The 14,333-nt window shown below is 36.9% G+C and overlaps 1 protein-coding gene across 6 annotated transcripts in view; it reads right to left on the bottom strand.

Moving 5' to 3' along the window:
* The window catches only part of SORCS2 (sortilin related VPS10 domain containing receptor 2), a 559,071-nt gene that overhangs the window by 24,139 nt on the left and 520,599 nt on the right, over positions 1–14,333 (bottom strand). For all 6 annotated transcript variants that reach the window (XM_065659847.1, XM_065659840.1, XM_065659855.1 and 3 more), the window contains exons 19-23: positions 12,697–12,883; positions 8,757–8,890; positions 7,469–7,592; positions 5,577–5,689; positions 3,184–3,309 (exon numbers count right to left, since the gene is read on the bottom strand). In XM_065659847.1, the coding sequence (XP_065515919.1) occupies positions 3,184–3,309; positions 5,577–5,689; positions 7,469–7,592; positions 8,757–8,890; positions 12,697–12,883 (684 nt within the window). The remainder of the gene's footprint in view (positions 1–3,183; positions 3,310–5,576; positions 5,690–7,468; positions 7,593–8,756; positions 8,891–12,696; positions 12,884–14,333) is intronic.

Raw genomic sequence — 14,333 nt, 5'->3', positions numbered from 1 at the left:
ACTACACAAAAGTTCAAATATCCTCACTCACATTCAGGAATAGCTAACTTATGAAGCCATTCCAGTGACTTTATTACATTTTTTGTGGGAGAATGACTCAACATAAGAGTGATGGGATCATGCCCTCAGTTATTTTACAAGAAAATTACTCTAGATAGATCCTAAGTATTTATCTTTTTGCCCAAAGTCTGAAAAGAGAATAAGTATATAATAATACAATGATAATAATATATTGATTAGCATCTTTTAAAGTGATGCTGGTACCACTGAAATAGTTACTTGATGTCACTCCAGGTTCACATGTTCATGATATACCGTGCAAGAGGGTCAATTATGTTACGGTAATCTGATTTTGAGGCAGTAAATGAAATAACCAAGGTCCATAACTTTGGATACCTCATATTTTCCTGGCAGGTGTTTGAGGAACCAAATATTTGCTCTGTTTTTTGCTTAAGTGACTAACACTTGTCCATTATTTCTCTCCCTACCCAAGCATATTCAAACTACACTTCCATCAGGTTGAAAATCTGAATCTCATGGGAACCACCAGGCTTATTTGTTTCACTGTTACATTGATGGTTGTTTCAGTACTTGAGGCATTTATTGAATACAATGCTGCCACCTCTCCAACATTTACAAAAAACAATCTACTGTGTGGAGGTCTTCTCTAGACTAAGTTAAGGTTCTTATACCAACATTTGAATTTTCTATCTTCTTTTTCTACATCCTTTCCAATTATAATATTTCAACATGTGAACAAAGTGGCTTTTGCATTGTGGTATAACAATGCAAAAATAATGACAGTATTCAAACTGTTACCTACTTTCTTATGCATGTGGGGCTTGAGTTGCCCTTTTTACCAAAGCAACTCACTGGGAATTTTCATGTAGTAGTGTATCTAGACAGAGCCCCAAATCTTCCTCAGAGCCACTGCTTTCCAGACTACAGTTTAAATGCATTTTAATTGACTCTTTTAACTAGAATCATCCCACCTGACATTAGACATGTAATAGATGTGCATAAATTAAGCAACTGAGTCTTCCTCCAGAGTCGATGATTAGAATGAAATTGCCGTGTTCTTAAAACCAGGTTAAATCACAGTCAGCTTTTATTCTTACATGCATACATTTGAAAGAAAAAGGGCTTTTGTCAGAATTATCCAAAGGACTCCTACTACAGCACTTCCAACTTACAATCTTTGTTATCGCTCGCTACTTTTATCAGTTATGACTCCTGTTCTAGACCACTAATTTAATCACTGGTATCACATCTGTAAAATACCAATAGAAACCACCAAGTACATGCTCGCTGCCTGACCAAGATCTTCTGAAATTACATAATATCCCAAATCTAAAAGGTTTTTGGTCAAGAACAAATAGGTCTTCTTTTAGGGAAGACATTTTGGAAATATGTCTATGTTAAGGATTTCATGGACACCTCCAAATATGCAGAAAACATTCTTTACTGGGGAGTCATCAACATTGACTTTGAGAATATTGTCACAACATTGACTTTGAGAACTAGCACTAACAGCAGGACAAAGCACATCTTTCCAGTTAAACATGATGAAAACCTTCAAGATTCTTTTCTGGGAGAATGTACTGAATCTTTAAACAAGGGACACTGAGTTTTTCCTGTTGACTTAACCAGTTACTGCTTGTAAGTTTATTTACATAGGGTGTATTTTTAGGACATTTCTTGAGTAACAGTGGAGTTACAACATATATTGTATCAAAATTTGTGCCATTCAATTCTAAATCAACAATTTTACATGCACAAATCAATAGCTAAAGTAAGGTGGTGCCCCTTAGCTACAATATAAAAACAGAAATTGAGGCAGCTGGCTAAAGCAGGACTGCTTATTACAGAAACTGTTCCTTGGTAAACTACTGTAATTTCCCCACAGTCTCACTGAAATTAAAGTTTTTCCAAATAATTTGCAACATGTAACTGTTTTTCTTTATGTTTTGGAGTAACTCACAGGCTATTTCATAAACAAATACCAAAAAAAAGCCTTAAGGCAGCCTATTCTTTAAGCTGCCTTAAAGCACAATGCTAACAGCTGAGATACAAAGGATACTAATATGCATCACACTCCATACTGAAATAATATGTTTGAACAACCTAAGAATCTATCACTATCAGTTCCCCCAAATTAATAAAGATCCATTCCGTATATGTTCGGACAAAAGAATTTCCTTCAGAAACTGCATTCACACTGTATTCTGTGCATTTTAAAGTAAGACACCTCTTCAAGTACTTTGAGAACTTCAACCTACTCCTTTGGACTTTTCAAACCATACCCCATAAATTCCAAACATAATCTACTGGCTTTGTTTTCACATAAAGAGCTTCATCTTAAATACTTCACCAGCTCTTTGGATACTATGACCTTGTCTGAAGAAGTCGTAAAATGCCCTTCAAAATTAATGATACCTTACATTGCTATTCTTTGTAATTCTTTTTTATTATTTCTAATTATATTATTGTTATTATTATTATTTTATTTTCTGTCATTCTTTGGCATGACTTGAACTGCCAGATAACACGCACAGGGTTGGGATCTGTTCCTTCTCAACACAGCAAAAGGACAATTACTTCAAATTATTAGTGCCGAATGTTCCTGTGGAAGAAATACAGTTCCAAAATAATAAGGCAGAAACTAATGTCTTATTTTCATTCCTGTGTACCCTATATTTATTTCTTGCCAACTGAAAAGGACTTTTGCTCACAAAGACAGAAACTACCTGCTCAATGCTCTTTACAGGTCAACTATCAAGGTTCTTTTTCTGTTTGACCTGAAATCTAATTTGCTTATGAAAAGAGTGCAGAGATGCTTTGTCCCTCATTAGCAGTGTCAGTGTTCTAAATACACTCTTTGCTCTACCAGATCTTCAGAGACTGACATGTCACCACTGCTTTTTCTGTTTAAAAAACAGATGAGCATTACCTAGTCTTGTGAAATACACTAATACCAGTAAGCACTACATTACGCTGGTCTAGATACTGTCAAACACAGCAGACATAGCGGTTGCTAGTTTTTACACGTATCTTGTCAGGTGGAATTGAGATCTTTACATAGGTAGGGAAAACCTTTTAATTATTACATAAAGACAATGAGAGTATAGCGACTGCAAAAGAGGATGAAGCCTGTCCTAGCCAGACATACATTGCTCTGGTTACCTTATCACTAGTTACACTTCTCTTCCTTTTTGGTTGGTTTGCTGGTAGTAGCACATGCAAGTCAGCAGTTGTGGGCAGACCAGGTTTCACAACTGTCATGAGTGTTTCTTCAGGTATATTTGTTTCCTGTAAAGACAAAGGCATATGGCAAATTATAGGACAGTGTGCCTTATGTTTTAGAGAAAATACACGAGTAATTCCACATATGTCTTTTAGTCTTTGGTATTCAGATCCTTAATATTTAGAGGATATTCTACCAGAAGCTAAAACATGAACAAAGCCAAATACGAATCAAGTGAAATGTGAGCTGCTCTTTGAAGACTGGAAGAGCTTAGCATTGTTATCGCATTAAAGTGATTTAATGGCATCATACAAAGAAGCCAAATCAAGTGGTATGCAGTGTTAGCAAAACTGTGCAATGGCTGTGCATTTCTAGGGTAACATAAAAAAAAAAAAAATCCTAACTGATTTAGGACCTCTGTGGCCCATTCAGACACATAGTAGACTTAGAAGGGTATATTCATTACAGCTAACTTTAGCTTAGGGAGGCTACTTTTCCATCTGTGTTTAATGGACAGAGAAAAATCTTCCAGGGTAACACTAAGAGCACCTAGATTGAGTTCCTGAAATTGTAATGAAGACCTGCATCCCACACTGAAAGTCAAGTGCATCTCTTTGCAATGTAGTTTGTGCAAATTTTGCTTTTTGTCCCAAAATCCTCCATGTGCCATAGAATACAGCCACACAACTCTCATGACAACACTCTGAGCACTTTCTACAGCCTTCATCAAACAAATTCTGAAATGCCATTAAATCTTTCATATTCTTTTGAAAATGATTCAGTAATTATTAAAATGCAATAGCTATTGTATAAGGGAGTAAAATAATTGTTTGACTGACACTGGTTATAAAATGGGTTTATGTTGATAAAAGTAGGAAATTAATTTAATTTGACATTTGATGTGAACCTTGGGAAAAAAAAATAAAAGGCACAAAATGGTATAAAAGCCAAAATTCCAGATCCTGATTTGCACTACTGCAAATCCAGGAAAAGACAAGTGATTTTAAAAGCAAATACTTTAAGAACATTGTCAACCTGCACCTCAGTGCTACTGCCCTCACAAAAGCCTGTGTGGGCATGCCTAGTTGCTGGCAGTGTGTGTTCCTGAACAGTATAGCTCTAGAGCTCATAGTTTTCATTTACTTATCTCTGAGTAGTGCTGCATGGCTTTGTACTTGATTTAACCTACAAGATTCAGCTGCTGCCAATCTATATTTCTTTTGTAATCTCGAAAAAAAAACCAAAACAAACCAAAACACAGATGTACAAATAGTGTGCCTATATAATTTGTGTAATTTTCAAAGTTACAAAACTGGCACTGTAAGTTCTTTCATTCTGCTTTGTTTTTACACAAAGACTATGTCTTTTATATTATGTAGCATCATAGAATCACAGAATCTTAGAATGGTTTGGGTTGGAAGGGACCTTAAAGATCACCTAGTTCCAATCCCCTGCCACAGGCAAGGGACATCTTCCACGAGACAAGGCTGCCCAAAGCCTCATTCAACATGGCCTTGCAGGGACACTTGCAGGGGCAGGGCATCCACAACTTCTCTGAGAAACCTGTTCCAGAGTCCACTCTTATAGTGATGAATTTCTTCCTAATGTCCCTAAATCTACCTTATTCTAGTTTAAGGCTATTTCCCCTGTCCTGTCCCTACATGCCCTAATAAAGAGTCATCCTCCAGCTTTCCTGTAGATTCCCATGAGGCACCGGAAGGCTGTACTAATGTTCTCATGGAGCCTTCTCTTTCTCCTACTTTGCTTAACTTCTAAATACAGGGGAAGTTCAGATTTGATATAAGGAAGAAGTTCTTTCCTGTTAGGGTGGTGAGGCACTGGAATGGGTTCCCCAGGGAAGTTGTGAATGCTCCATCCCTGGTGGTGTTCAAGGCCAGGCTGGACAGAGCCTTGTGTGACATGGTTTAGTGTGAGGTGTCCCTGTCCATGGCAGGGGGGTTGGAACTGGATGATCTTAAGGTCCTTTCCAGCCCTAACTATTCTATGATTCTATGGTATCACATTTAAGATATTCTTCCTGTTTCGGAGTCAGCAGTTTTTACCAATATGTTTATGTCTAATCCCTAAGAGCAATATTTAGTATTAATTGCCAGTTAGGCTGTGTTAGACCTAGACTGTCTATGTTACAACATCAACATCTACAGCCTGCACATAAAAGTGACACTAGGCTCAAACTCATTTGAAATGTGGCTCATGAGGTTCACTTTATTATTCTTCTCTGCATCCTTTTTTCCAAATGGGAAGGCATTAACTTAACCTTCAAGCTTTACAACTGGTGAGGGAACATTTTACGAGCAATCTGAAAGAGCACCTTTGCAAGAAGTCGTGTTACTACCCGTCCTATGTCTTCCCTCCACTCCGGTATGTCAGGGTTGTACACGTCCAGGTGCTTAGTAAACTTCAGAGCAAGAACATGAAAATTATCTAGAAAAAGACCAAAAAGTAACATTTCTGAACAAATAACAAACCAGGTTGCAAAACAGTTTTGTAGAAATAAAAGATGAAATATATAATTTGGCACTATTTGCTGTGCAGCGCTGCAGTATCTAGGAACCCCACTGCTCTGTGTTTATGTATTCTTGCATGGAGAAAGACTACAGTCCTGTCAGGCACTCAATTTCTTTATGTAGTTTGGTCAACTTCATCAAATATGTGCCTAAAGACAAAAAAAGCAGGAAGAGAAAAAAAAAACAAAACCCAAGAAATTTTACATATGTGATATGGGGTCATAACGTTACCAGTATTTTTTCCTTAGGTCAATACACCGCAGAAACATGGTTGGTTTCATTTATTTGCAATGGAAATGTGCCAATGGATCTTATTCTCACTGAATCATAAGCATATGCTTTTTGCCTGGTACATGTTCCTTGTAACATATTCCATGTTACATTTTTTTCATGTAAAATGAATACGTTACATACTCCATAAAATAGCTATGAAAATAAGAATAGAAATGATGTAACAAAGGCTAATGACTGCCCTCTTAGAAATAATAAAACCAATATTTCTCTGGAAATTTTCAAAAATATCTGAAATACTAAAAATGAGCTGTTCCTCAGTGAACAGACTCTAAAATTCTCCATTTCTTCATATAGGTTCCTTGGATGAACACCTGGAGAACTTAATGCAAAGCAGAGAAAGAGATCCTCTGGAATGCATGAGGCAAACCTGGCCTCCCTAACACTTCCATCAGAATTGTACTTTAATGTGGTTTTCTTTTCCAAAGACTTCTTTATTTCCCCCATGGCCAGTACTTTCTTGCTCTTACTATCAAGACTGGCCAACTTTAAGAGCAGAAGGAGTGTTAGAAAGCCGAAGTCATTGATCTAGTCACACTAGGACTTCTAAAGATTTCTAAAAAAGCAGATGGAATTATAAGTGGTAGCATAAATGTTAAATCCATTTATCTTAGGGAAGGAGAAGGTTCACAAAAGCTCCATTTAGCAGGAGTCTTTTATCATTATTTTAAATTAATAAGTGTACTAAAAGCAAAAATAACAGAAACTTCTTCAGACAATAGAGATGTATCATGTTGTGCATTTTATATCTGAAGGCTTTTAGCTTGCATTAGAAAGAAGCTTTTTCACTTATCACAATTCCCACATGTGACAGCACAAATACAAATGTAAATAATTTGTTGGCCCTACATTTTTCACAGTATATTATACCTTGTCACCACATTATACGACACAACAAAACACACCAGGGCACAATGTGAAACAAAAGCAGAAGGGTTATTCAGTAATTACAGCAGAGCTATACTTGATCAGAACTCTCAAATACCAAAGCAACTGTGATATAAGGCAATTATTTCATATTGTTTTCAGCGCTGAGATCATATACAGAACTAAATTTTCTTTTTTTTCAGAGGTATTTAAACTACTTTGTCTAAAAACTGAGAAAATTTCTAGGCACTATTGCTACATATAGCATATAGGAACCACAGTAACCTCTGAAATAAGCAAAGAAAGTAAAACATTTCAGATGAAACCCTTCCATACAATCATGCTGTTCAACTTCATGGAGTTACCTATTGACAGCTCATCCCTCTAATTTGAAGAATTATATGTCGCATTAGGTATAATTTTACAACAGGTTCAGTTGTGTGAGAGCTGGTTTAAGGGGTACAAGAAACAAGTATACATGAAACAAACAAAAAAACCCAAAAAAAAACCCCCAAGAAAATTAAGAATAAAGTCTCACCAAAAACATGGACAACTTTTGAGTCCTGAAGCATGGAGCTCCCACAGGAAGCTTGCACTGTTACTCTGATGTCACCTGTCTCAGCAAACTTTGTCACCAGAAAACTCTCCAATGTAAGGAACGGCTTCAAAAATACACAGAAAAGTTTAAAATAGAATTTCAGCAATAACCATGGGAACAATGTCCTAAGAGAATGTAATTTAAAATGTCACATCAATTATACAATTAATCAACATTTTATCGAATCGTTCAATCACAGTTTTCAATATTGAATGTTTCTTTCCCTAAAGGGATCTTTTATAAACAGAATAGCTGCTGGATGGAACAAACATTTCATTTAGAAAAATTCATTCAGATCCCACTGTAATTTTACGGCAGGTTCAACAATCTCTGTAAGATCATACGTAACAAGTCATTTGCCTGAAAAAATGTAGAGTATGTCAGAGTTAAAAGGATTAATTCTGTCAACTTAGAGCACAAACATGAAAGTGCATCAGTCCACCATAATCTCCAAGGAGAAGCTGAGATGTTCTGTTCCCTGACCACCATCCATATGAATTACAAAAAACCTTCACATCGATCTGCAGTGGCTGTTCTAGCAATAGCAAAGTCAATATTATGAACAGATACAGATCTGTTATTGAAAGAACTACCTTGAAAGAAATTAACCCAGCCAGCCCAGCCAGGCAAGAAATATTCCCAATAGAAATATCTGGATATTTATTGCTCTAAGATATGTTTATCTAGACTTTCTATCCCCAAATGAATACCACTAGATTGCTTGAGTGCTCTCACTGTTTTCATATCCTCTTAGATCCTCGTTATTTTTGATATTCCAGTTTATTTTAAAGTCTCAGAAAATATTTGCCTATACAGTGAATATACAGCACTCATATTATCAACATGAAAACACATAAATCCAAGTCTCATCATTCACTGATGCTATAATCACAAATGCACCCTCCTCCACAATATTTTTTCCACGGGTAATGAAACAGAATAAATTGTTGTTCCCCCCCAAAAGAAAGTAATTTAGAAATTCAAACTAATTTTAGAAGAGAAAATACCGTTTCCAGTTAAGTAGCGATAAAGGGAAATTAACATCTTAAATGTATGTGATTAACCAAGTGAAGTTAGATACTGCTTGCCACCAGACATAACTGGCTATTTGGAATGAAAGATGTTCTAAAAGAAGACATGCAACATGGCAGTACCTCTATTAAAAGTTGTCACTCAACCTTTATTAGAAAGAAACTGAAAATCATCTCAGTCAAAACCATTGATGTACCTGTAGATTGTTCCCTATCCACCAGTAGAAGACTGTCAAATTAGGGTTCTTAGGCAGTATGATGGCTGTCAGGTTCACCTCCTGGTTTCTCCCAACGACTGGAACCACTTCTAAATTTAAAGCCTGCAGTGGAGCTGAACAAAGTTCCCAAAATATCACTGAACAAGAATCCATCAATTTATTAATGACTCTTTTCCCCAAAGCCCCTCAGCTGCACACCATAAGGTCCTGAAATTACTTTTCCTTCCCTCCTGCTTTTACATCTGTGTTGAAAGCTACAGACATAATCAGAAGGACATCATTTCAACACACCATTCCCACCCTCCTCCCCAACAAACCAACCCACAAAACAACCCCTAAAGCAATGAGACAGATCACCAAAATGTACCTCTCTGATCCACTGGTTTAGTCCCCGTTATAAAGAGGGAAAAAGCAATCTCAGCTTTTTTTCTTTTTTTTTTTTTTTCTTCCATTAAGTAATAAATGATCAAATGACTAGAAATCTAATAAACCTGAAACTGCTATGGAAAAAGCAAGAAACTAAAAAGGAATGTTGCTGACTGCTCATTTTCATTATAAAATATCAGCTGTTAGGCTCACAGAACACAAAACCTCTCATTAGCGCATACTTTAAAATAGATGTGTGCATCAGGGGAACATTTTTTTGGAAATCAAAATAGATAACCTCTGTACTCCAAAATGTGCTTTAGAGTGAGCTTATTTCTTTTTGCACTTCTGCCGATGAAGGCTGTAAACATTATTACTTGTATGAAAGAAATGCATCATTACAATCATTTTATCTGCTGCTTAATGTTGTATTGTGTTTCATAGTATGATAATTTTATTGAAAGAAAATCTTTCCCTTGGAGGTTTTTCAGTATATCTTTTTCACAACACCTGGGGGTAAAAGCTTTGTAATGGCATATTGTGGTAACTAAAATTTCTTAACTTCAGCTGCAACATCTATCCAGGATGTCAAACGGTTGTATGGTCCAACATGCATTTATTACACAGAATTAATACTAAACCATCCATTTTTGTTTCATTCTGAATACCTTTTAACTCACACAAAGTCTTTAATCCCAGTGCAGACTTAAAGGAAATTAACACTGGTCCGAAGTCTTGCTCTTGCTCTTTCTTTCATGAACTGAACCATTGTCCCTTCGCTTCTAATATTTACTAAATTCTTTTAGTAAATTCATCTTAATAAACCGACCGAACGTCCCTGAGAGCAAGTTGTCTGAGCTGTGCACACCCGCTTTCCACCTCACTTGAACAGCCTGTGTGCTGCTTCATCCAGATGTTAGGCTCTACTTCCATTCTGCATTTTCTCCAATGACTCTTTAACCACCTATGTGAACTTAAGGCATGTTTGCTGCTTAAGCAAATGATTTCTCCAATAACCTCTTTACGAAAGGGGAGTTAAGATGCCCTTCCTATTACTAGAGCTTCAAGGGAAAATTCAGAAATTGTAGGCATTTGTTCCTCCTAGAGATAGATTTTCCTTTTGATGAGGTAAATCAAAGAAGTCTGAAGGAATCCGCATCACTTTTAATTTTGCCATAAATTTACATTTTCCCAGAGGAAACTGATCATTGTGAGATATGGCTTTGCTCCTGAAGATTACTTTCTTTTCCAAAATTTTTAGAGGAAAGTTCTTTGGTACTTGAATGATGGCTGTTATTTCAAGTTTGCCATTCCTCTATATTACAGGGCTAAAAATAATTACTGTGAGTTCTTCTGCTTGTCTCAGTCACACGATTCCATAATGCACTTGAACAAGCTTTGTAGCACCCTTAATTGTGTACAATTAGGAATGAAGTTGACTACCACGATTTCTGTTTAACAGAGCTACAATTTCAGCGTAATTTTCAAAGCTTCCTGATATTCACGCTATAGAGATTATGGTATCATGAAAAAGAAAATGTAGGCCTCAATCTTTTTCATTTCTCTTTATTTTGGGCTACCTACTCACATTTATACTATCAGACTTGCTCTCATTTCTTTTACAGTTCATTAACAAGTTGTAAATTGTGTGATCTGGATGATGTCCTGCATTATAGGGCGTTCCCATAGCAATAGAACTTGTCAGAAGTAAAAAATATTCCCTATGCCTTTTGTCCCTGAAAAAATTCCCTCAGAATATATCAGCTGGAGATAGAGTGAAAGCAGGACTCTACGGACATTTCTGCTTTCATTATATTCCACAGTGAAAAGTGTCCCTGAATGACTATGAGCTTCTCTAGAATGCAGAAATTGCAGTTTAATTTGTGCTAGCCGATTTCCTCAGATCTTTCCTAAAAAATCAAAAAGAGCAAATCACATCAAAAGCATTTATTCAAGTAGGCTGGGTGACATGCTTCCACGAGTCTTTCAGAACATGAGCTGCATCCACAGACAAGCTCAGGAATGGACCACATCTGCTTCAGTGCTCAGCTGCCTCCGTACTTCAGCACCAGTCCTCTTAACACACCAGTCACAGAAAAATACCTCTTGCTTCTGTAATTTGCAAATCCACTGTATAAAACACAATCAACATCTTTTATTTTTACTGTTTATCCTGATGTAGGCTACAGCAGAAGCACATTTTGAGAAAGCAGTGGTTCTGCTTTCCATCAGGGCTTATTCGTCATTCTCTGAATGGTGAGCTGCTCTCCTCAGAGTTTTTTGCCATTCATTGCTTGTACAGATCTACTGTTGGTGTGCTTAATCTACTACTTCTAAGTACCTGGAAGCTCCTAAAAAGTATTGGTCTTAAATAACTTATCTGGAGTTGTAAAAAACATTTAAAATACAAACAGAAAAAGAAACAGATAATTATATTGAGGTGGTTAATTAAATTCTGATCGTTTCCGTTTGATTTTTATAGAGATTGGCTATTAGCATTAACATTAGTGGGCTGGGCTCCATCTGCTATTCAAAGCAGAACTGGAAATTCTGAACTTAAGGACTCTGATTAGCAAAAACATAAACATCAGCAGTCACTAGACAGGCTGACATAAAGCACGCGTGTATGTGCACAGCCTTGTATGTGGCTCTAGCAATTTCCACTGCTTTGTGGATTAGGATGGAAGAAACGCCAATCACAACAGAGGCAAACAAACACCTGGAGAATGCAAGATGAGTATCTTTTCTTTTGATGTTACTTGTTTCCAAATTTTTGACACATCTGAAAAGAGGCAAAGCAATAGCTGTCTTGAAATCAAAGAAAGAGGAAAATTCAGTTCCAGTTATAACTTTCCTTCTTCATTTCAATTATGAGATGACTGAGGTACATTAAGCTTGTAATGGTGCATGGTATTCCCTGTGCCGTGCTACTATTTTCTTTTAAATCTGTTTGATGAAGTTTTTAAGGTCTTAATTAAGAAGAGGGAGAGAAGTCTATGTCAAACAATACTGCTTGTCAACACAAAGTTATATTCAAGTACCACTTCAAAACTTTGTGAGAATTAACTACCTAAAATCTAGAGTTTAGTACTTTAATGAGTAGCATAACTTTTAGAAACACTGAGATTTTGATTACTTTGTTTTTTAAACCATACAAGAACTCATACGTTTCTCAACATGTCTGTTCACTTGCTTCACACTAGAAGCTCCTAAAAAGACACAGATTGAAGTGTTAAATTTTAGCTGCTAAGACAGCCAACAGGGTCTTGAGTCAGGAAGAGGGATCAAACTGAAGATCTGAACTCAGGCATGTTTGCTATTTAAAAGATTAATACACCATCCTTCTCCCAAGTCCAAACAAAACTAACTCTGACCCCCTAATACATTAGGCTTGCAAGACTCTGAAATACACAGTACTGCAAGACTGCATGAAGTTATTGAAAAAGAATATGCATTTTTCCTAATTGTGACTAGCAATCTTCTTTACTACTTCATAGTTGTAATGAGGTTTTTACACTACAGAAAAAGTAAGAAAACCAAAGAGCTGATTTACAGTTGACTTGGACGAACACCACAGCCTCGTCGTGCCCAGCCACATTCTCAGCCTTCACTGAGACACGGTAAATTCCAGGATTCTCATAGTGGTGACGGATGGGTTCTCCAGTCATCGTAAGGTTCACATATATCGCCTTAAAGCCGTCTCCAAGATCTACCTGGTATTTGGTATTCAATACATCACCCTAAAAGGAAAATATATAAGAAATATTTTAAATTGCCAGAACCAAAATAGACAGGACACATGATTATAACCATTTCCTGAACCGCAATAGCGTTTCTAACCCCAGCCAGATATTTTCACTCAATTGCAATAGTTACAGTAAAACCACTATACCCATGGCAAAGATTTTACTGCAACAGGTCACGTGTGCATTAATAGAAAACCCACAAATTTTCACAGTAAGGTGCTACCTTAAAACAAAAAAGACACCCCAAGCCATTAACCAAGTTGTATGACACAGAAACTATCACTCTTGTCTCAATGCAGTTGGACATTAACTAACATAATGGTGCAGGCCAGCCCCAGGATCTGGAGTGATGATCATTTGATTGCAAACAGCTAAATATAGTTATTTTAGTGAATAACCACTCACCCAGTGAACTTCTAGCCTATGTAATTATAAAATAAAATTAATTAGCTTAGACATTGTTCACAGCACCTTCTAAGCAGACCATTGGCGTCTCAGCCACATGGCCTTCAAGATCCATACTGGTATCTTTGTGCAGAGTTGTACTACACCGTACAGAGCTACCTGCTTGTTTAGAATGCCATATGCATGCTTAATGAAGCAGATTATTGAGCCGGGTTTGGGAAAGGGTTTAAAAGTCCAGCCAACTAATTCCATCATGTCAAACATCTCACAGAATTTATTTCATTGCATTTCTGCTAAGTGCTCCTTTAAATCACACTGTCTTCCTAAACTCAGGCCTAAAATGCTACAAGACTGATACTACTGTCAGAAGACAAACATATGCCCATCACTCATGTCATGGTGTGGCTGCTCAGGAGAGAAGTCAGGCTTTTGCTAAGTCGACTGGTGATGTGGACGGAATCAAACAAAAATTCATTTCAACTGCTAGCAGCAACACTTTCTCAACACTCCTGGCAGCACTGCCTTAGCGAGCTGCCCTGCATCCTCAGTAGTCTTCAGCAATATGTTCCTGCCTGCTTGCCACAGCACATAGCCATCACAGTCGTACAATTAAAACAGGCTGCAGGTCCAGGTTTGGTAGAAAACACTTTGTATTGTGAAAACACAGTGTCGGTTTAAAACCCTTCATTGCCTCTAGGAAAGGAATATATACATCCATATGCTAATCAGGTGACCTGAATGACCACCAGAGCAGAGGGCTGGCACCCTTCAAATTATTCAAAAACCACTTCCCTGTAAGCCCCTCTCTGAAACAGAGTTATATCAAAACATAATCCCAAAAGTCAGCACTAATGTAAAATCAAAGGAGGCAACAAAGCCTGGCATTACAAAGGGAAGGAAAGCATACTGTTATTTCCTCTTTCTATTATTTTGCAGTTTGGCTGATTTTCTTCTATATTTTATCAGATGAAAGAGCACTGCTTACAATGTAAAAGAATACCCATAATAAGGAACCTATAGGGTTATCAAATACCTAAAC

The sequence above is a fragment of the Lathamus discolor genome, chromosome 1, assembly GCF_037157495.1.
Source record: "Lathamus discolor isolate bLatDis1 chromosome 1, bLatDis1.hap1, whole genome shotgun sequence".
Classification (NCBI taxonomy): domain Eukaryota; kingdom Metazoa; phylum Chordata; class Aves; order Psittaciformes; family Psittacidae; genus Lathamus; species Lathamus discolor.
This window is presented reverse-complemented; position numbering and strand designations above follow the sequence as displayed.